This window comes from Armigeres subalbatus, chromosome 2 (genome assembly GCF_024139115.2).
Source record: "Armigeres subalbatus isolate Guangzhou_Male chromosome 2, GZ_Asu_2, whole genome shotgun sequence".
Classification (NCBI taxonomy): domain Eukaryota; kingdom Metazoa; phylum Arthropoda; class Insecta; order Diptera; family Culicidae; genus Armigeres; species Armigeres subalbatus.
In genome coordinates, this window is record NC_085140.1 from 415615831 (window position 1) to 415639573 (window position 23743).

The 23743-nt window shown below is 45.6% G+C and overlaps 1 protein-coding gene across 17 annotated transcripts in view; it reads left to right on the forward strand.

Annotated features, from left to right (window-relative positions):
• The window catches only part of LOC134213393 (potassium voltage-gated channel protein Shaw-like), a 271798-nt gene that overhangs the window by 104588 nt on the left and 143467 nt on the right, over positions 1-23743 (forward strand). For 4 of the 17 annotated variants that reach the window (XR_009979446.1, XR_009979447.1, XM_062692413.1 and 1 more), the window contains exons 3-5: positions 11854-12451; positions 13275-13565; positions 13641-13880. Coding sequence is in view for 15 of the 17 variants with exons in the window: in XM_062692413.1 (XP_062548397.1) it covers positions 13669-13880 (212 nt within the window). In the remaining 2 variants the exon portion in view is untranslated. Of the gene's footprint in view, positions 1-11853; positions 12594-13274; positions 13566-13640; positions 13881-23743 lie in introns of all 17 variants that reach the window. The other 13 variants (XM_062692414.1, XM_062692420.1, XM_062692419.1 and 10 more) reach the window with 6 other exon arrangements.

Here is a 23743-nt window from a genome sequence, read left to right on the forward strand (position 1 = left end):
CTTCGTTGTAGCCGAATCTGCAGCACATTTATCGACAATGTAACTGAACATTTGATGCAACTTGTACCATGTCCTCAAAACTGGGTAACGCTGCACTGGCTATGATCGCACATTTGTAACAATCGATAAAGATAAGTGTTGCATGGGTGAATATATTACTTTTCTAACGTAAAAGAAACAAAATTAGCTTAAACTTCACTTCAGACAATTGCTAACAACTTCACCGGGTAAACTCTAATCTGCTCGCGGTTTCCAGCATAACAATTTGTTTTTAAGGGCTGCAAAATGGTGGGTTGACATCAAGGAAGGAGCGCCCAACAGAGCTCTGGTCCCCACAAGTCCCTATCTCACGCTTCCACGGGTCGTCCGATGACAAAAGACCGCCAGCTAAGGGTTGTGTACTTAGCTGGTAGTGCAGCCTGGGCACTGTTGTCATTCTGACATCAGCTAGAGTGAGAAGGTACGCCTCGAGCGTCTGTTCACCAGGAGGTGCGGCTCAAACAGCGTCTGCCTGGTACCCAGCGGCTGATTAACGAAATGCTGTATCGCGTCAGCTATACCTAAGGTGGCAGCCCCATCTTCGCGATGTAGGTAACGCGACCCCGGTAAGGTAGCTTACTGAAGCCTCTCAAATACCACGAAAAATGGAGATAGAAGAAAAAGAGAACGTTATTTTTGGCAACCGACCCGGCAACGAAATAAGGACTATGATTGGAAACTCGGTACCTGGAATGTCAGGACCCTAAATGAACCTGGACGAGTGAGCCTTCTGGCTCGTGAACTACAGAAGGTTGGAGTGAACGTGGCTGCTATTCAAGAAGTCCGATGGCCTAGATCCGGAGAACGTGAATTCCGAGCCGTGGACCCCACGACCAATACTGCATTCAAGTATAACATCTATCACAGCGGCGGTGAAAAAGCAGAGCATGGAGTTGGTTTCGTAGTGATGGGCAAGCAGATGAAGCGAGTGATGCGGTGGAAACCCATTAGCGAACGAATCTGTGTGTTGAGGATACGGGGCAAATTCTTCAATTACAGCCTAATCAACGTGTACGCACCGACAAACGATAAATCTGACGACGTGAAGGACACGTTTTATGAATGTCTTGATAAAGCCTATGGAGAGTGCCCAAAGCATGACGTGAAAATTGTTATCGGAGACGCTAACGCTCAGGTCGGTAGAGAGGACTTTTTCCGTCCCATAATCGGTAGGGAGAGCCTTCACCCCGCTACCAATGACAACGGCCTACGGCTAGTAAATTTTGCTGCTGCCAGAGGGATGGCCATCAGTAGCACCTACTTCGCACGAAAGAACATCCGAAAGCACACCTGGAGACACCCAAATGGTGAAACTTGCAACCAGATAGACCATGTTCTGGTGGATGGGCGCCATTTCTCGGATGTTATCGATGTGCGGACATTCAGAGGTCCGAACATTGACTCTGATCACTACCTCGTTGTCAGTAAAATTCGATCACGGTTGTCAACTGTATCGAACGAAAGATCACAGCGAACGATGCGTTACAATATCCAGCGGTTGTCGGCGGAAGGAGTATCGGCTGAGTACCGCCAGAAGCTCGACGAACGGATAAGTGCAATCAACGTTAGCGACAACATCAATGATCTATGGGAGTCGATCCATGGAGCGGTGAGCACAACAGCACGAGAAGTGGTAGGCACTGCACAGAGGCGACCCAGGACGGGATGGTTCGATGTGGAGTGCCAGAGAGTGACAGACGAGAAGAACGTTGCCAGAAGCCGGATGTTGGTGTCAGGTACCCGATCGAATAGAGATCGGTACAAGGAAGCAAGAGCAGCCGAAAAACGAACCCACCGCAGGAAGAAAAAAGAGTACGAAGAACAAGTGATTAGTGAGGCGCAGGAAAAAATGGAGCAGAACGATATGCGGAGGTTTTATGAGTCTGTCAATGGCGTGCGGAGAAAGACAGCGCCATCTCCCGTCATGTGCAACGACCAACAAGATAATTTGCTGACAGATAAAACTGAAGTGGCTGCCAGGTGGAAGCAACACTTCGAGACTTTGTTGAATGGAGGAAGTGACGGTGCATCGGTGAACAGAATAAATATTAGCGACGATGGACAAGCTGTGGAGTCACCTACACTAGATGAGGTTAAAAAAGCTGTCAAAGAGCTGAAAACAATAAGGCTCTTGAAAACAATTCAGCTCCCGGCTGAACTTCTCAAACATGGCAGTGAGCAGCTTTATGAAGTTCTGCACCATATTATGTCGAAAATATGGGAAGACGAGGAAATGCCTGCTAGCTGGTTGGACGGCCTCATTTGCCCTCTGTTTAAGAAAGGGCACAGACTGGAGTGCGCCAATTACCGAGGAATAACCCTCCTTAATTCGGCGTACAAAATTATGTCCCGTATTCTGTTCAGCAGATTGAGACCGCTTGAAGAGTCCTTCGTCGGCGAATACCAAGCAGGTTTTCGTGAGGGCCGATCAACGACGGATCAAATGTTTACCCTGAGACAAATCCTTGATAAATTCCGGGAGTACAACTTGCAGACACATCATCTGTTTATTGATTTCAAGGCGGCGTACGATTCAGTGAAACGGAATGAATTATGGCAAATTATGCTTGAACATGGTTTTCCGGCGAAACTGATACGGCTGATTCGTATAACGTTGGACGGATCGAAATCAAGTGTAAGGGTTGCGGATGAAATATCGACGTCATTTGTTACCTTAGATGGATTAAAGCAGGGTGATGCACTCTCGAACCTACTGTTCAATATAGCGCTCGAGGGAGCGATTAGGAGAGCTGGTGTGCAAAGAAGCGGTACCATTATTACAAAATCGCATATGCTCCTGGGATTTGCGGACGATATCGATATTATCGGAATTGATCGCCGCGCCGTGGAAGAGGCTTTTGCGCCTTTTAAGAGGGAGACAGCGAGGATTGGACTCACGATCAATACCAGCAAAACGAAGTACATGGTCGCTGGCAATCAACGTGGGTTCATTAGTGGTGGTGGTAGCGAAATAGTGCTGGATGGTGAAAAATTTGAAGTGGTAGAAGAATTTGTGTATCTTGGAACATTAGTGACGTGCGATAATGATGTTACCCGCGAGGTGAAAAGGCGTATTGCAGCTGCAAATAGGGCTTATTACGGACTTCGTAACCAGCTTAAGTCCCGTAGTCTGCAAACGAAAACAAAACTCGCGCTGTATACTACTCTGATTCTTCCGGTGGCTTTATACGGCCATGAGACATGGACGTTAAAGGAGGCTGATCGGAGAGCTCTCGGAGTGTTTGAGCGTAAGGTGCTGCGGACAATACTCGGCGGTAAACAGGAGAACGGTATCTGGCGGCGTCGCATGAATCACGAATTGTACCAGGTGTATAAAGGGCTGGATATTATTAAGCTTATGCAACACGGCAGACTACGGTGGGCTGGTCACGTTGTTCGTATGCCGGAAGAACGACAAGCGAAGATAATATTTAGCTGTTTGTGTGACGACTGTTTCTTTTTGTATTTTAGTAAAAAACGGCTACTCAGTCTAAATTTAGTAAAACGAGTATGTTATTTACCCAACGTTTCGACACGGGGATTGTGTCTTCCTCAGGGTTGGGTAAATAACATACTCGTTTTACTAAATTTAGACTGAGTAGCCGTTTTTTACTAAAATAAAAAAAGATAATATTTAGTAGAGAACCCGGAAGAGGCCGCAGGCTTCGTGGAAGGCCGCGTACACGATGGCTTTTTGCAGTTGAAGAGGACCTGAGGGCGCTCAATGTTCAGGGCGACTGGAAGCGATTGGCCCAGGATCGAGTCCAGTGGAGAAGGATACTCCATTCGGCGTAGGTTCATCGAAGAGCTGTAGCCCATCAAGTATCAAGTATCAAGTAATTTGTTTTTAAAGCTGCAAAAACTGAATAAGTATCATAATTCTTCATCGTAAATGGTGCATACTAATTGTAAATCACTGTTTTACGATGTTTCTCTATATTTTTTGCCGTAGACTGATTTGATTCAAATTTTATCCAGAGCATCAGGGCACCAAATAAGAAGGTAGTCCATAAAAAAAATTGAAATAAGTTTTTGTTTCATACTAATTTGAGCCACCCTCTTCTTCATTGGCATTGTATCCCACAATGCACATTGGTTCAGGTAGGAGACAAAGTGGTAATAAGTTTTTCAACCCGAAAATAGCAGAGATAGAAAAAAAACTTTGTTCTACAAAATTGTTCCTAACGGTAAGGGGTTTATTTATATTTTCATAAAAATTAGGATGGGCCACATTGGAAAAAAATTAAAAATTAAGCTTTTTCATTTGCAGAGATACGGGTATACAATGCACCAGAGGTTGTAATTCAACCAGATTCCAAGAATGTTGCTCAAAAAAATTATTTCTCTAGCTCTTAAATTGACTGATTTAGAGCAATTTTTCTAAGTGACCCTTAAAAAACAAAGGGTGACACTTAAAAAAAGCAGTTTTTTGCTCTAACTTTTTTGTTCCAAATTTCTCAGCAATGTGATGTTTAGACCTTTTTTTTGAGCTTTGCAGGGCGCAGCTTTTCATGGACTTTGCGTTGCCATATCTCATGCGGATCAAAAATTATTGAAGTTTTTCTTCGAAAAAAGAAACGTTGTCTTTAAACGGCTGTATCTATGAATGGCGCAAACATTTTTTCAATCTGTTTTCTCAACCTTGTTCTACTACTTTCAGGCTCCATTCCAAGGTGTTTAAATCAAGGGGATAGTTGAAAGTAACCCCATATGATTCCATTGAAAAATTACCGTTTTTTGATCATTTTCAAGCACTAATTTTCTATTTTTATGTATTTTTTTCCATGTCCATAGCATACTTCGTGATATGGCAAACGCTACACCATTTTGTTATGCAGATTTCAATCCGAACAATGTAACACTTGCCAAGCAGGGTTGCCCACTAGACTGGCCCAGGAACCAAAAAATTGTCTAATTCCACGGCGCACCCCCAGGATTGTGTCTTTGGGTGAGAAAATCAATCTCTGAAAATTTCAGCTCAATCGCTTGTTGCATAAGCTGGCGCATTTGATTTGAAGTTTGTATGGGGATTTCAGCCAAAATGTATAGAAAAATACACCTCCGTCACTCATTCGAATTGGAAATTGGTTCTTATTGCTCGATTGACTTCAGAATTGCAAAAACGGCAGTTGATATGCTACAGAACAATTTCACAGAACATTGCATGATGATTAAATGAACTTTTATATAATTTTCGGCCAAAGTTGTTGACGATTAAGTGAAGCATTTGGTGGAATATAAACAGCAGCTATGCAAAGATCTTTATTCTTTACATTTATTTGGCATGCAACAATCTCTAAGCCATTAACAGTCGGAATGGGAATTCTGTAGAAGGAGTAGCACTTTTTGATCCCCAAAAGAACGCCACCATAATGATGATCATCCCGATCTTGATGATGATGGTGATGATGATGATGATACTAGCATCTATTGTAGCAAGGCACCTGCCGATAGCACTGGCCATATCTGACCATTTGATCATGATTATACTTGATACTTGATACTTGATGGGCTACAGCTCTTCGATGAACCTACGCCGAATGGAGTATCCTTCTCCACTGGACTCGATTCTGGGCCAATCGCTTCCAGTCGCCCTGAACATTGAGCGCCCTCAGGTCCTCTTCAACTGCAAAAAGCCATCGTGTACGCGGCCTTCCACGAAGCCTGCGGCCTCTTCCGGGTTCTCTACTAAATATTATCTTCGCTTGACGGTCTTCCGGCATACAAACAACGTGACCAGCCCACCCTAGTCTGCCGTGTTGTATAAGCTTAATAATATCCAGCCCTTTATATACCTGGTACAATTCGTGATTCATGCGACGCCGCCAGATACCGTTCTCTTGTTTACCGCCGAGTATTGTCCGCAGCACCTTACGCTCAAACACTCCGAAAGTTCTCCGATCAGCCTCCTTTAACGTCCATGTTTCATGGCCGTATAAAGCCACCGGAAGAATCAGAGTAGTATACAGCGCGAGTTTTGTTTTCGTTTGCAGACTACGGGACTTAAGCTGGTTACAAAGTCCGTAATAAGCCCTATTTGCAGCTGCAATACGCCTTTTCACTTCGCGGTTAATATCATTATCGCACGTCACTAATGTTCCAATATACACAAATTCTTCCACCACTTCAAATTTTTCACCATCCAACACCATTTCACTACCACCACCACTAATGAACCCACGGCACAAAAGCCTCTTCCACGGCACGGCGATCAATTCCGATAATATCGATATCGTCCGCAAAACCCAGGAGCATATGCGATCTTGTGATAATGGTACCGCTTCTTTGCACGCCAGCTCTCCTAATCGCTCCCTCGAGCGCTATATTGAACAGTAGATTCGAGAGTGCGTCACTCTGCTTTAATCCATCTAAGGTAACAAATTACGTCGATATTTCACCCGCAGCCCTTACACTTGATTTCGATCCGTCCAACGTTATACGAATCAGCCGTATCAGTTTCGCCGGAAAACCATGTTCAAGCATAATTTGCCATAATTCATTCCGTTTCACTGAATCGTACGCTGCCTTAAAATCAATAAACAGATGATGTGTCTGCAAGTTGTACTCCCGGAATTTATCAAGGATTTGTCTCAGGGTAAACATTTGATCCGTTGTTGATCGGTCCTCACGAAAACCTGCTTGGTATTCGCCGACGAAGGACTCTTCATACTATTGTTTGTATTGTATGTCATCAAACTCCTGTATGAAGGGCCAATATAGGTGGAGTGGTTTCATAAGCAGAGACACTTATGCGAATCCACGGGATAAATAGAGAGTCTCCTTCCAGAAGAGTTCGTACATACAATAATAGAGTGGGGGTGGTTTTGGGCATAACCCCCCCCCCCCCAGAGACAAAATTTTTAAAAGCAATTTTTTTTTCGAGAAAAAAAAAGTTCAGCCTTTTTTTTTGTAATATCCAGAAATTAGAAGAGTTGGCTGAGAAATGGTTGAAAATCTGAGGAAATCGGTTGAAAAACCACTGAGATCTGTACGATGTCACTCTCGTCTTTATGGTCAAGTTATTGATTCTATTTTGTTTTGCCTGTCGCGTACAACACATTTTTAATTATCAAACAAAATTTGAAAACTCTGTTAATCATTATTATCTCCAAAATCTTTTAGAAAACCGAAAATGATTGAACGTGTGAAGCAAAAAAAAGGGAACTTGTTAGCAAAGAAGTCTTGCATGGATCAGCATTACACATCTCGCGCTTAGAAACTAAACTTCTTGTAACTAAAATAACGCCTGATCGCTTTTGGCAGGATGTGAAAAAGAAATAGAACAAAAGTTACCATTAGTATTGTGGGTACTTACCTATTTGGAATGAAAAGAAGGGCAAGGGGAAGATCTATTTGGACAACACAATCATCCCCGACCAAATCTGCACAATTCTGTCAAAAATGCCAAATTTAATGTGGAAAAGCTACTTGATGATCTTTACCAGGGAGGGGGACAAACGGTGTTGTCTAAACAGCTTTTCTCCCTGTGAATATTAAACAAACATTTAGCGCCTTATTGCATCTGACCATGAACATGACAGCACCTGACAGCACGAACGAGTCCCCGGGAATGATTGTTTTTAAAAGGCCGCCTTGGTGATTTTGGAGACCTATAATTGATCGATGCAACTTGTTCTTCAAATTTTTAGAGCTGAAAATAGGTCTTCCTCGCCCGCCTCGCCATCTTCACCGTTGTTGGATAACGATATCGTTTCGAACTAGCTATGGCAGCAGCATTGAATCTTCAAAGGAGAAAATGCTATCCATAATTCAGCACCGGATGATGTTGAAAAGCAAAAATTTGACGTACGCGAAAATTAAGCGTCCATTTCGCACCGCAACCTACTACGATCTTTTACAGATAATTCCCATAATGATCATCCCGATCTTGGCGAATAAAGTTAAAATCAGACATCATGCACGCGTACAAAAAAGGATGAGATTGAGCAACGACTGCTACGCGCACATAAAATTTAGTGCACGCGAGTCTCACGAAGCTTGTGTACCTCACATTAGCATTGGTGAGTCGCATTGAGACATCTCAATGCGATCAGCTCATGCGCTGTTTGCCATGGCAAACCTTTGCAAACAACAGCGAAGGTGCGTAAAACAGCTTGGGCGGGAAATTTTCATTCAATAATATCGTCGCCTAAGTAACGCCAGCTATGCATTCCTAGCGCATGAGATGAGTCTCATGAAACGTACAATGAGACACGCTCACTCAGTTATTTTATGCGTGCGCTAGCTTCTCTCGTCGCACCAAATCGATGCTACGTGAGATTTTGTAGCTCATGGCACACTGTCTCATCCATGTATACACGAGAATCAAGAGACTCTGGTTAAAATCGTGGAAGTTGATTTCATATTCAGAAGAAAGTTATGTTTCACAGAGTGCAAATATATCGCAATCGGAATTGCGAATCAAAAACTTGAACACGTCTAATTTATTTTTCAGACTATGACAGGTCCACTGCAGCACAGTGATTGTATCTTGGGTATTGGCCGTATTATCCATCGAAAGATACAATTTCTGCAAGCCATGAAACAGTCAATTGCTTCAGATAACTTTCTACTGTTGGAATAATGATTGGCCTTAATGAATTCGGAATATTGAACGAATTCAAAAAACGGTCCACAAGGTCCTTAAAGGAGATCAATCCTCGCTTGGACGGAATACTTTTTCTAGAAGTGCGAATTTGTTTTTTTCTTTCGTAGATTCTCCTAGCCGGATGAGGGGCAGCAGGGACTATGTCCAAGGGCTTGACGACCCCTCCCCATGGCCACTGCGAGTTAGGGGGCCTGCCTAGGATGTGGTGGGGTTTGACAGTGGGCTCTGTTAAACCTCTACAAAAAGCTGCATGTGTCCATAAGCAGGCCCTATCAAACCCAGTCAACACATGAACGTATATGGTGTCGTGTAGGATGCTGGAGTGCAGGCGATAGATGTACTTTTCCACACAGCATGTATGTATATCGTCTCCAATTTAGCATCTTGTATTGCACCATGTGCGATTTTACGTAGACTGGGAAGCGAACGTGTGCCGCTCAAAGCGCATAAGCCCAACACGAGTGCCAACCGGCACATCAGGATTAATACCAGTGAGATCCTGATTACGGTATACTGGTCAACACAAGTGACACACACTCGCGCGAAAGTAATGCACAATAAACGACATGTAAAATGAACGTAAATTTACATTCTTACTTAACGTCAAATAGAGATAAAATAAGGGTTGCTGAAAAACATTAGCTTTCCGATTACTATCAATTATTTTCAATTTAAATCCCGTTTCTTTTTTACTTTTCTTACGTTAATGAAATGATAACGCGGGCGCCTAATCCGAAATTCAAATGAACAATCGCTCACTTTGAGCGATTGATTGTTTATTCTCGCGAAGAATGAACAATTGAACAAATTAAGGAAATGCTAATACTGCTGTGTAGAAGTTGCATAGGTCACATCGCTTTCCATGGTGAATCCTGATCTATGTTACTGATTACCCCACCCTACTAACACTACTTCCTTCCCGTGGTAATTGTGGAGATGCAGAGGTATTCTCGGTCTCTAGTAGCAACAATTACCACACACTCACATTCCCTCCCTTTCCCAACTGACTGTAAGGACTTGGCCGGCGCCGTTATTGATCAACATTTGCGAGCTGCTGAAACGTGCACTTCGAAAATAGTTGGTAAATCCCAACCACTATTCACTTGGATCGTAGTGCAATTTGCACCAGTTCTGATCAATCACGGAGTAGCAACCATTGATATGTACAGTCAGTCTAAGCTAAGCTAAGCTAAGCTAAGCGTAGATTCTCCTAGCCGGATGTTTCCTCGAAAAATCGGATTTAGGCAATGGCGGGAATGTCTTACTGCAACTAGCATCATAAGAAGCAGTAGGGACATATTGCTTTGGGATTTTAAATAAACCCCCATTACCTTCAGATTTTGGCAAGCTTTTATGGATGACTTTTGTTCTCTTACAGCGTGATCCCGGGGAATATGGTTGCTTCCTCTTTCCGCAGAATCATCCATATCGGCTGCGTCAGAGTCCAATTCGTCAATGGATATGAAATCATAATAATTACTTACACGAACGGTGGCTGGAATAGCAGTCGATGCAGTGGCTGTAGCGGATGTGTCTCGCGACTTAACCATTTCCGCATACGACTGCTTGGAGCGCTGTACCAACGAGCGCTTCACTTTTTGGATGCGCTTTTTGTACACCGGGCATTCTTGCAAACCATGGGGAAGATTCAAAACACAATAAGCACATTTTGTTGCTTGTCAGTTAAATAATCTTGGCACAAAAAGACGCAAAGGAAACAACATATTTTCTATATCGACATATTTTGGAAGCATTGAAACGACGAACGTCAGACGAAACGAACCTGATTTGGAATAAACCTTTTAAACATCTACCATGACTGCTGAATGCAATTCCTTGCAGTCCAGAATATCCACGGTAGATTGCAGGGCATTCTTTAGGCGACCTTTCCCTGCAAGCACATCCTTGCAAGTCAAGCTCGCTGCATTGATTACGCCTTCTATCTCGACCTCCCGCGAGGGCACATAAACTAAATATTCAACATTGTAGCCCTGTCTTTCGCAATTTCATTCGCCACCTGGTGTGTAGGTGCCGTGATGCGTAGATTATTTCTGTTGATTTGGTTGAATTCAAGCTAAAATGACGCGTCAAATCTCGTTTTATGCCCAGGAAATCTAGGCTCTCCACTTTCTGCCGAAAGTAAACAACCCATGGCCCAGGCGAAGCCGCATGGTACAATCGTGTGCGCCCTGCATCTTTTGAAGGCACATTGCCTTCCATAGCCTCTGCCTCCATTCTCACCCCACAATGTGGAAGGATGATTTTGCTTATGCTAACTTGAGACTAATAGCTAATCAAAAAAAAACTTAAAAAAACTAATCCAATTTATTATATCAGTCCCACTCCGAGCCAAGCAGATGGGAGAACGATAAAAACGTTTCTACTTATCTGCCCCTGCTGCTGTAGGTAGCAGCAGTAATAATAGCCTGCCTCACTGGCGTCGCCAGAAGCAGCTACTTCACTCGCCGACAGCGATCGCCTTGGATCCGTAGGTAGGAGCGCACCACACAATAGCCTTTTCACTACCGAACACAATCCGCGATGAGACACAGCACACACGTCTGGCTCGTTCGAACTATCGGCACGGAATGGATGTAACATTTGTCAAATATATTCGTAGCATTTAAGGTGCCAGAAAAGTATATGCTGATATCAATATTTGTCCCATTGGACCAGATATAAAACGACCCAATAGCGGCCACAAAATCTATCAAAATGCCCACCCAAATAGATCAGCTTTAGGGGCCCTCCTTAGCCTAGCGGTAAGATGCGCGGCTATAAAGCAAGATCATGCTGAGGGTGGCTGGGTTCGATTCCCGGTGCCGGTCTAGGCAATTTTTGGTTTGTAAATTGCCTCGACTTCTCTGGGCATAAAAGTATCATCGTGTTAGCCTCATGATATACAAATGCAAAAATGGTAACTTGGCTTAGAAACCTTGCGGTTAATAACAGTGGAATTGCTGAATGATCGCTAAGCAGCGAGGCGGCAGTGGGGGATGTAATGCCAATAATATATATTATATTAATTTCCTATAACTATTAACCTATCAAAAACCCTAAAAGCCTGTATGTTCTGCCTGACGGTAAATTGTGCTGCGATTTTCAGTTTGTTTGCCTCTTGTTCTGTTTTTCTTCTGAAGTGAAAACATTCTGGTTCGCATTATTTTTGGTTTTCCTATTTTCCTAACCGCATCCTTTGTGTGGAGCACCCTACCCGATCCAACAAACAGCAAAGTATCGGAATCATACGTGTTAAAAGTTTTCTATCGACAAAAGTTATTCTACGAAAGGCACTTTCCCAGCTTCGTTCCTACTAGCTCGGCGGAAGATCCAAGAAAAATGCAAGTAAAAAAAAGTGTGGTTCGGCATCGATATCCGTAGGTGTGAAGCAGTCAGCAAGCGTGCCGAGTTTCCCACAGCTTGGCGGAATATTATCATCTGCCTTTGACACATGTTGGCTGCGGAAAGAAAGAAATCTTGAACCAATCAATCGCACACAAAAGGCGGCATAAGTCTCGAAGTCTGTGGATTAATTTATTTACTTTCGACCTCGAAGGCGGTACCGGTTGAGAAGAAAAAAAAAACTGTGAAGCGAAGTGTGCCAGATCAGTATCTCGTGGTTAGACGTCTTTTGGCAAGTGCGCTCCGGTGAATAATTGGATATGAGTTATTATCAGTGAGCAGACGTGCTTGCCATCGGAAAGAGCAGTTTATTCTGGAGTGTAGGGGCCAAAAGAAGAAATTGTGTCTAGTATGAGAAAACGAAAGCGAATTAAAGGCAGTGCTTCGAGCAGTGATCGAAGGGTAAGAGAAGAAAAGTTGAAGTGAGGTGCACGACACATGATAATAAACTGCACTTGGGAATCGAGTGTAAGCCCATGGATATGATTGTGAAAAAAAGAACAAACCGTGATATGGAGGGCAAGAGATGTTTGTTTAGGGTTTGGTAAGACGAAACTTCTGGCAAATGATCATGACATTGTATTTCCTTTTTTGCGTAAACTATAAAAGTATTCTGTTTTCTTTGGTCTTTGTTGTCTTCGGAAACTCAAAACTAAATACGATTTACATCTAGACATAACTTGGAGTTATTTACAAAAGTTTGAAAACCGACTCCTAACCATTAACAGCGGTAAAATTGGAATTCATAATTTCAAACACAACATCAATATCATCCTCCCATAAAAAAAAACATTGCGCTAGTCTTCATTTTCATCAGTTTTAAAATAACTTCTAATAGCTTTAAAAGGGTGACATTCCGTGTCTTACATTTTCCATTGTGCCGCATCGGTGATGCCCGGCCTGAATAGCCACACCGACCCATAAGCATGGCTTGAATGGAAGCACTGGCTTTGGTGACAACTATGAGAGCGATGTAAAAACATTATTTTCTTCCATGCTTTTCACGTCTAGATAACAGTCAGGAAAAAAAGACCCACCAGTCCGGGTTGCGCCACTATGCAGAGAGTCTGTAAGCCTTGAATGGGGTGCAGTGAAATGGGATTTTGCCAGAAGCCACCCGTAGCATAAGAAGTTTATCAGTGCACTTGACTGTGGCTAGGGATTTAATCTCTTTCCTTCAACCGGGGCGTTCCCTTCTCTAATATTCCGACGTTTATACACACAGTTTGTGCAACACTGCAAATACAGAAGCGACGGCAGCCAGCTGAAAATGTAATATCTTACGATATTAGGGCAGAAGTGTGACGAAACGAGTGTAAATAGCTGGAAAATAACTTTTCTGGGTTTCAACGAGCAAAAGACTTTCCGCAATATCTTGATGGCAGTGGGTCGTTCGAAAGCAGTGATTGCGTACAGCACAAACATCATGAAACGACTGACAACTCGAGGGAGCTGAGAGTTGATTATTGCATACATCTCGCCATTTAGATAGAATCCACTTCACTAGTTAAGCAAGGTAATTTGATTAAGTCTACCGACTGTGGTGGTCGCATTTTTAAAAGGGTACCCACCTGCATTGATTTGTCCACAGAAACCCAACCCCATCAGCAACTGCCAGGATGACTATGAACATCAACATGGACTCTGACCATCGGGTCGTGCTGAACGTCGGCGGTATCCGCCACGAGACGTACAAAGCGACCCTGAAAAAAATCCCGGCCACTCGGTTGTCCCGGCTAACCGAGGCACTGGGAAATTACGATCCGATTCTGAACGAGTACTTCTTTGATCGCCATCCGGGAGTGTTTGCTCAGGTGCTGAATTACTACAGGTGAGTGGTGAGGAGTTGAAGCGTTTATACCATTTTCAATGCATCGTGATATGAATACTGAATTATTCCGGATGTTCAAAGACACTTTAATTTTTGGAATACCAAAGCATAACCGCAGTGATTTAACCAGAGGCGTCGCGTGGTCAATTCTTCGACCTGTGCACCGTGTATTTCGGTTTTCAGTTGTTTTATGTAGCTGTCAATGTATCAGCATTAAAATTATGAGTAAGCACGCTCCGGTGATACTTTTTTTTTAATTATATTTGTTGTAGAAAATAGTTAAGCATTCAGTAATGTAAATTATGACGAGTTGATAATTGTTCGTGCTTCCCGTATCAAAGTTGAATATTTTGAAAAAAAAACCTGATCTGAAAAAGGGACCTGAAATGACACATCCAATATGAACGATCTATCTTCAACCGTGTTTCTCATATGTTTCGTCTATCTGCTTCTAAGCTACATTTAATTTATCGAATTCAGCTCAAAATAAACTTAAAGTGAAAGTGGGTTTAATTGGAAAACAAACTAATCTGGGGAATCATAATGCTTTTCAATATGACATATAAGACAGCTATTCAATGAAACGGTATCTTTTAATTTTAATTCAAGTTATTTCGTAGAATGAGACAAGTCTTAATAATTATGTGTTCATAAAATTGATATATATTAAGAATGATTAGACATGTTATACACATTTTTATTAGCATGTCATACATATCAGAAAAATGAGCTCTCTACAATGAAGCTTATACAGATATGTTCCGTTTTTATCAACACGCTCCGTGAGTTTCAGTTGATAAAATCGGAACAGTGACAAACTCGGTATAAGCCATTCGCCATACTGATTTGAGAAAGTTAACTCCTAGTGTGCCGCTGTAAACACGCTCAAAGGAGGCGATTTATTTATGTCTTATGATCACATAAATATTTTTGGGCATATATTTCAGCTTAGGACAATTTTTTTGTAGACATATTTCTTGATGCATTCGAGGATATGTACTCCAGAATAGTTTGGACGGCCTAGAGCATCCGAAAAAGTATTTCAACGATTTTTCAGTTATATCAGAACGCTACATAACAATGTAATCCTTCGTCCTGAAGTAATAAAGGGCAAACAAACCCGCATCTTATCATTTTTATTTCGATGAGGGGAAGTCGGTGAAAAGAATCCTCTCTTGTTAGTTACGGTCTTATTACCGTTAGTGCTTGAAATATTATAAATACAACATTTAACCAAAAACTAACCCAAGTTAGTTTATTTTAAAGGCTAAATCTCTATTGAATTTTCTTGTTGATAAAAACTAAATAATTTTGTTGACGAAATCGGAGCGTGATAAAATCGAAACGTTACTCAATTATTAATTATTCTATTTTAGTTTATTTCTTAGATGATTTTTTCCCCCGAGGGGCTGTTTTCATACCACGTGGACAGTTGTCGAACATTTTTAGATGTGTACTTCCCTCCATCAACGTACACATCTGATCATGCAATTTTTCATTAATTTGTGTTGACCATTGACATTTTTTCTACCCCTCTACCCGCGAAGTTGTCCACATGGTATATGAATAGCTTTAGGATATTGGATTTGACGAAAAAAATCATCATAAGCCATAATCCCAATCAATATGAAATGTTAAAACGCTTGTGATCCAATGTGCTTTTTCAAAATCGAACTTTCGCCATGGAATGCTTTGAGAGAGCAGAAAATTCATTTAATCACCGCCTCTTTTCTTTTTCTATTTTGTTCCGATTGCGCGCTCTTCAACCAAACGCGCATGCGCTGTTTGAAGCGGTATGGGTTACCTACTCGGTAGGCACTAAACCGATGTGCTTTTCTGCATCGGCACCAAACCGTGCACTGCAAACGATGGACGCTTTGGCTACCTATACATCCCCGATTGCGGTTAGAGCGGATGACCTACACATACAAAATAAGGCGTGTATGATGCATGGCAAACCGTTCTCTGCTGAAGGTGCACGTGTTGGACAACATGTGATGTGGCGGTGCGTCGTCGTTTCGGTATCGTGGAGTGAAATATAACGCGCCCCCATCGTAGCATTTCGTTTGCCTCATATCACATGTCGCCTGTAAAAATTCCGAGCCTATTTTACGATTATGTATTTATACTCAATCGTTAAATTTGAACTAAACATATGATAAATGCACATGATCCAAGTATTTGTATAAGAATGACAAGAAATCTATTGAGAGTTTAAATGTTAGGGACAAAATTGCTGCCTGTGCAGTGCACAGGTTGCACATGCGGACGCGACGCCTCTGGATTTAACAATCCAAACATAAAACTTGTGGAATGAATGTGTCGATTTGATTTTAAATAAGACACAAACCATCCCTTGTTAAGACTCAACATTCGTTGTTTATCGATCACTTTCAATCACGATGACTTAGGTCTGATCCCAAGGCCTTCCATATGTTTTTCCTTTATGCGAAAATTATCTTTTCCGACTAAGCTGCAAACAGTCCCCATGAAATAAAAACAAAGCCATAAATCTCAGTCACTCAAGCTTAAACGGCCCGAATCGCTAGCTTTATTTTAAGACCTTGCAAATATCCTTCCAGTATCGATTTATCATCCCTCATCAGCACCCACTCGAATGCGATAGCCCGGCATCCATTCCTGCTTGACATGCAACACAGAAAGTAGCGACCCAGTCACTGGAGCATAAATTAGTGTGTATGTGCCCGTCTAGTCAGCGCCATCGCTGTCACCCTCGTCGTGTTTCCCGGAACCTTGTTGTGGCAGTGTTGACAAATCCTATTATCAGCAGTGACACCACCCACCACCCTCTAACAGCATCATAACGATGTCACATTCGTCCAAAGCAAAACAAGCAGGGGGCGCTAGAAAAATCACTTGAATTAGCATGCGGCTTTCTGCATTTGGTTGTATAAATAGTAGGAATGGGTTCGAAGGAATGATATGTTTTGAATAATTTATGTGAAGGTGTATTCTGGCATTCATGTGTTAAGCCAAGACAACAACCTGAATATCATTAGTTCACAATGTTGAGCAAACTTCGTTATGGACGCATACCGCATTTTCAAACGGAGAATCTTTTATTCAGTTCATTTTCATATATTGATTAGAACAACTTGGATCACTGAGGTTGTATTTTTTCTGCACATTAGGCATTGATCAGGGATATAAACCTTCATGTAGAAAGAGCGGAATGAGAAAAAATCTAATCCAAATGTAATAATTAATATTAAGCGTCTTAGGGGAAAATGTTACAAGGTTAAAATACTTCAAATTTCCATTTACTTTCGCTATATTATATATATAGGAATATAGCGGAAGTAAGTGGAAATTTGAAGTATTTTAACCTTGTAATCCAAATGTCTTTTATAATATCGTCGGGCTGGGCTACTTTGGGTCTTCCATTTTCTAAAAAAAAAACAATCTAAAAAAAAGCAAGGTTGAAAGATTCAGTTGCGTAGAACAGCGGTTCTCAACCTTTTCCTTGAGAGGTACCCCTTCAAATTTTTACATTCACTGAGGTACCTCCTATTATTTTTCGCTGTGAATGAAAATAAGCATAACTCATGAGATATATGGCTCTTCAAAAATGTTTGTGGAATTTTGTTATTCCGTGATACTTTCCAATTCAAATTTAGTTTATTCATCAAGCTTCCTATAGCACTTTGAAGACTTTTGGAGGCTTTCGAACCTCTTGAAAGTAAACTTTCGCGCCTTTTGAAAGGCGGCTTCCGAGCCTCTTGAAAAAAAAAGCTTCCGAGCCTCTTAAAACAAGGCATGAGCATTTTGAAAGGTCGTTTCTGAGCCTCTTGGAAGCAGGCTTCCAAGCCTCTTGGAAGAAGAATTTCGAGTCTCTTGAAGGAAAGCTTCCAAGTCTTTTGAAAGCAAGCTTCCGAACCTCTTGGAAGAGGCTTCCAAGAAGAAGAATATCGAGTCTCCAGAGGAAAGCCTCCCAGCCTTTTGAAAGGAATTATCCGAGCCTCTTGGAAGGAGGCTTCCGAGCCTCTTGGAAGGAGGCTTCCGAGCCTCTTGGAAAGAGGCTTCCGAGCCTCTTGGAAGGAGGCTTCCGAGCCTCTTGGAAGGAGGCTTCCGAGCCTCTTGGAAGGAGGCTTCCGAGCCTCTTGGAAGGAGGCTTCCGAGCCTCTTGGAAGGAGGCTTCCGAGCCTCTTGGAAGGAGGCTTCCGAGCCTCTTGGAAGGAGGCTTCCGAGCCTCTTGGAAGGAGGCTTGCGAGCCTCTTGGAAGAAGGCTTCCAGGCCTCTTGGAAGGAGGCTTCCAAGCCTCTTGGAAGGAGGCTTCCAAGCCTCTTGGAAGGAGGCTTCCAAAGCCTCTTGAAAGGAGGCTTCTGAAGCCTTTTGGAAGGAGGCTTCCGAGCCTCTTGGAAGGAGGCTTCCGAGCCTCTTGGAAGGAGGCTTCCGAGCCTCTTGGAAGGAGGCTTCCGGGCCTCTTGGAAGGAGGCTTCGAGCCTCTTGGAAGGAGGCTTCGAGCCTCTTGGAAGGAGGTTTCGAGCCTCTTGGAAGGAGGCTGAGCCTCTTGGAAGGAGGCTTCCTGAGCCTCTTGGAAGGAGGCTTCTGAGCCTCTTGGAAGGAGGCTTCCAGGCCTCTTGGAAGGAGGCTTCTGAGCCTCTTGGAGGAGGCTTCCGAGCCTCTTGGAAGGAGGCTTCTGAGCCTCTTGGAGGAGGCTTCCAGGCCTCTTGGAGGAGGCTTCCAGGCCTCTTGGAAGGAGGCTTCCGAGCCTCTTGGAAGGAGGCTTCCGAGCCTCTTGGAAGGAGGCTTCTGAGCCTCTTGGAGGCTTCCAGGCCTCTTGGAAGGAGGCTTCTGAGCCTCTTGGAAGGAGGCTTCCAGCCTCTTGGAAGGAGGCTTCCGAGCCTCTTGGAAGGAGGCTTCTGAGCCTCTTGGAAGGAGGCTTCCAGGCCTCTTGGAAGGAGGCTTCCGAGCCTCTTGGAAGGAGGCTTCCTGAGCCTCTTGGAAGGAGGCTTCCAGGCCTCTTGGAAGGAGGCTTCCGAGCCTCTTGGAAGGAGGCTTCCGAGCCTCTTGGAAGGAGGCTTCTGAGCCTCTTGGAAGGAGGCGTCTGAACCTCATGGAAGGAGGCCGCTGAGCCCCTTGGAAGGAGGCTTCCGAGCCTTTTGGAAGGAGGCTTCCAGGCCTCTTGGAGGAGGCTTCCGAGGCCTCTTGGAAGGAGGCTTCCGGGCCTCTTGGAAGGAGGCCTCCGAGCCTCTTGGAAGGAGGCTTCCGAGCCTCTTGGAAGGAGGCTTCCGAGCCTCTTGGAAGGAGGCTTCCGAGCCTCTTGGAAGGAGGCTTCCGAGCCTCTTGGAAGGAGGCTTCCGAGCCTCTTGGAAGGAGGCTTCCGAGCCTCTTGGAAGGAGGCTTCCGAGCCTCTTGGAGGAGGCTTCTGAGCCTCTTGGAAGGAGGCTTCCTGAGCCTCTTGGAAGGAGGCTTCTGAGCCTCTTGGAAGGAGGCTTCCAGAGCCTCTTGGAAGGAGGCTTCCGAGCCTCTTGGAAGGAGGCTTCTGAGCCTCTTGGAGGAGGCTTCCGAGCCTCTTGGAAGGAGGCTTCCAGCCTCTTGGAAGGAGGCTTCTGAGCCTCTTGGAAGGAGGCTTCCTGAGCCTCTTGGAAGGAGGCTTCTGAGCCTCTTGGAAGGAGGCTTCCAGGCCTCTTGGAGGAGGCTTCCAGGCCTCTTGGAAGGAGGCTTCCTGAGCCTCTTGGAAGGAGGCTGAGCCTCTTGGAAGGAGGCTTCCTGAGCCTCTTGGAAGGAGGCTTCCAGGCCTCTTGGAAGGAGGCTTCCAGGCCTCTTGGAGGAGGCTTCCAGGCCTCTTGGAAGGAGGCTCTGAGCCTCTTGGAGGAGGCTTCCGAGCCTCTTGGAGGAGGCTTCCAGGCCTCTTGGAAGGAGGCTTCCAGGCCTCTTGGAAGGAGGCTTCCTGAGCCTCTTGGAAGGAGGCTTCCGAGCCTCTTGAAAGGAGGCTTCCGAGCCTCTTGAAAGGAGGCTTCCGAGCCTCTTGAAAGGAGGCTTCCGAGCCTCTTGAAAGGAGGCTTCTTGGAAGGAGGCTTCCGAGCCTCTTGGAAGGAGGCTTCCGAGCCTCTTGGAAGGAGGCTTCCGAGCCTCTTGGAAGGAGGCTTCCGAGCCTCTTGGAAGGAGGCTTCCGACCCTCTTGGAAGGAGGCTTCCGAGCCTCTTGGAAGGAGGCTTGAGCCTCTTGGAAGGAGGCTTCCAGGCCTCTTGGAAGGAGGCTTCCGAGCCTCTTGGAAGGAGGCTGAGCCTCTTGGAAGGAGGCTTCCAGAGCCTCTTGGAAGGAGGCTTCCGAGCCTCTTGGAAGGAGGCTTCCAGGCCTCTTGGAAGGAGGCTCTGAGCCTCTTGGAGGAGGCTTCCGAGCCTCTTGGAGGAGGCTTCCAGGCCTCTTGGAAGGAGGCTTCCAGGCCTCTTGGAAGGAGGCTTCCTGAGCCTCTTGGAAGGAGGCTTCCGAGCCTCTTGGAAGGAGGCTTCCGAGCCTCTTGGAAGGAGGCTTCCGAGCCTCTTGGAAGGAGGCTTCCGAGCCTCTTGGAAGGAGGCTTCCGGGCCGCTTGGAAGGAGGCTTGCGAGCGTCTTGGGAGGAGGCTTCCGAGCCTCTTGGAAGGAGGCTTCCGAGCCTCTTGGAAGGAGGCTTCCGAGCCTCTTGGAAGGAGGCTTCCGAGCCTCTTGGAAGGAGGCTTCCGAGCCTCTTGGAAGGAGGCTTCCAGGCCGCTTGGAGGAGGCTTCCAGGCCTCTTGGAGGAGGCTTCTGAGCCTCTTGGAAGGAGGCTTCCGAGCCTCTTGGAGGAGGCTTCCAGGCCTCTTGGAAGGAGGCTTCCGAGCCTCTTGGAAGGAGGCTTCCGAGCCTCTTGGAAGGAGGCTTCCGAGCCTCTTGGAAGGAGGCTTCCAGCCTCTTGGAAGGAGGCTTCCGAGCCTCTTGGAAGGAGGCTTCCGAGCCTCTTGGAAGGAGGCTTCCTGAGCCTCTTGGAAGGAGGCTCTGAGCCTCTTGGAGGAGGCTTCCGAGCCTCTTGGAAGGAGGCTTCCGAGCCTCTTGGAAGGAGGCTTCCGAGCCTCTTGGAAGGAGGCTTCCGAGCCTCTTGGAAGGAGGCTTCCAGGCCTCTTGGAAGGAGGCTTCTGAGCCTCTTGGAAGGAGGCTTCCAGGCCTCTTGGAAGGAGGCTTCGAGCCTCTTGGAAGGAGGCTTCCGAGCCTCTTGGAAGGAGGCTTCCAGCCTCTTGGAAGGAGGCTTCCAGGCCTCTTGGAAGGAGGCTTCCGAGCCTCTTGGAAGGAGGCTTCTGAGCCTCTTGGAAGGAGGCTTCCAGCCTCTTGGAAGGAGGCTTCCGAGCCTCTTGGAAGGAGGCTTCTGAGCCTCTTGGAGGAGGCTTCCAGGCCTCTTGGAAGGAGGCTTCCAGGCCTCTTGGAAGGAGGCTTCTGAGCCTCTTGGAAGGAGGCTTCCGAGCCTCTTGGAGGAGGCTTCTGAGCCTCTTGGAAGGAGGCTTCCTGAGCCTCTTGGAAGGAGGCTTCTGAGCCTCTTGGAGGAGGCTTCCAGGCCTCTTGGAAGGAGGCTTCCTGAGCCTCTTGGAAGGAGGCTTCTGAGGCCTCTTGGAAGGAGGCTTCTGAGCCTCTTGGAAGGAGGCTTCCGAGCCTCTTGGAAGGAGGCTGAGCCTCTTGGAAGGAGGCTTCCGAGCCTCTTGGAAGGAGGCTGGAGCCTCTTGGAAGGAGGCTTCCGAGCCTCTTGGAAGGAGGCTTCCAGGCCTCTTGGAAGGAGGCTTCCAGCCTCTTGGAAGGAGGCTTCCGAGCCTCTTGGAAGGAGGCTTCCAGGCCTCTTGGAGGAGGCTTCCAGGCCTCTTGGAAGGAGGCTTCCAGAGCCTCTTGGAAGGAGGCTTCCTGAGCCTCTTGGAAGGAGGCTTCCAGGCCTCTTGGAAGGAGGCTTCTGAGCCTCTTGGAAGGAGGCTTCCAGCCTCTTGGAAGGAGGCTTCCGAGCCTCTTGGAAGGAGGCTTCCGAGCCTCTTGGAAGGAGGCTTCCGAGCCTCTTGGAAGGAGGCTTCCGAGCCTCTTGGAAGGAGGCTTCCGAGCCTCTTGGAAGGAGGCTTCCGAGCCTCTTGGAAGGAGGCTTCCTCTTGGAAGAAGGCCTTTAAGCCCTTTTGGAAGGAGGCTTCCGAGCCCTTTTGGAAGGAGGCTTCTGAGCCCTTTTGGGAAGAGGCTTCCGAGCCCTTTTGGAAGGAGGCTTCCAGGCCTCTTGGAAGGAGGCTTCCAGGCCTCTTGGAAGGAGGCTTCCGAGCCTCTTGGAAGGAGGCTTCCTGAGCCTCTTGGAAGGAGGCTTCCTGAGCCTCTTGGAAGGAGGCTTCCTAGCCTCTTGGAAGGAGGCTTCCTGAGCCTCTTGGAAGGAGGCTTGAGCCTCTTGGAAGGAGGCTTCCAGAGCCTCTTGGAAGGAGGCTTCCGAGCCTCTTGGAAGGAGGCTTCCGAGGCCTCTTGGAAGGAGGCTTCCGAGCCTCTTGGAAGGAGGCTTCCAGCCTCTTGGAAGGAGGCTGAGCCTCTTGGAAGGAGGCTTCCGAGCCTCTTGGAAGGAGGCTTCCTGAGCCTCTTGGAAGGAGGCTTCCGAGGCCTCTCGGAAGGAGGCTTCCAGGCCTCTTGGAAGGAGGCTTCCGAGCCTCTTGGAAGGAGGCTTCCGAGCCTCTTGGAAGGAGGCTTCCGAGCCTCTTGGAAGGAGGCTTCCGAGCCTCTTGGAAGGAGGCTTCCGAGCCTCTTGGAAGGAGGCTTCCGAGCCTCTTGGAAGGAGGCTTCCAAGTCTCTTGGAAGGAGGCTTCCAAGTCTCTTGGAAGGAGGCTTCCAAGTCTCTTGGAAGGAGGCTTCCAAGTCTCTTGGAAGGAGGCTTCCAAGTCTCTTGGAAGGAGGCTTCCAAGTCTCTTGGAAGGAGGCTTCCAAGTCTCGCAAATCGCGATTTGGATCATGAGGATTCTCTGGGTCACGCATGATTTAAATCGCCAATGAGATTTGAGAATTTGAGATTTTACGGTTGCTGGCAGGAGGTTTCCGAACCTCTTGAAAAAAGGCTTTCAAGCCTCTTGTAACCAAGCTACTGAGCTTTTCAAAAATAGCCTTCATACCTCTCAAATGGAGGCTTCCAAACCCTTAGATTCTAGTTTTAGTCAATTATGTTTTCCCCTTTTAAAACTTTGTCTCACAGTCCTCCATACACTGTGCTGGTGTAGTGTGCAGGATTCAATAGCAGGGCTGACAATAGTCATCGTCATAGCACGAAATGCTACAGTAGCGACGAGTTGCAGTGTCTTCATTGCTACTCTACACATCGTCAATGACGCGCACGACATTAGCTTTCGTCGGGTAACCAAATCGTCATGACGACATCGAAGAACGAAGACTTCATACCGTTATTCTTCAAGCGGCAGCTGCCATGCGAAGATTTTTACTAATCCTTTGTAATAATGAATTTGAAGCAACGTACGAAAGCGTTATGAATGTTATCGAAACATTAATGTTACCAAAGTTCCAACTATTTGTTTATTTGAGACGATATTATGTTTTAACCAGTCCGTCTATAATGACGTGCAATCAATTGTGTGAAGAAGTGACGACGAAAATCGTCATAACTTTAAGCTGCGCGACTATCGTCGTGGTACGCATGCGGGGCGAAGAAAACGAATAGGTGTTCGAACGAACACGAATAGGCGTTCCTGTCTAGGATGTTTTCGGGTGAGAAACATTCTCGACACCCTCCAAAGCAGCACAAATTGTTTCAATAATGAACATTTCAATGTTTTGCAACTATTCGGAAGAAACAATCTATGCGTATGTGCCATTAAATATAACTATCTTGCAATCAAAAAAGGGCAAAAGGTGGAGCATACGGAAACATCTTTAGAT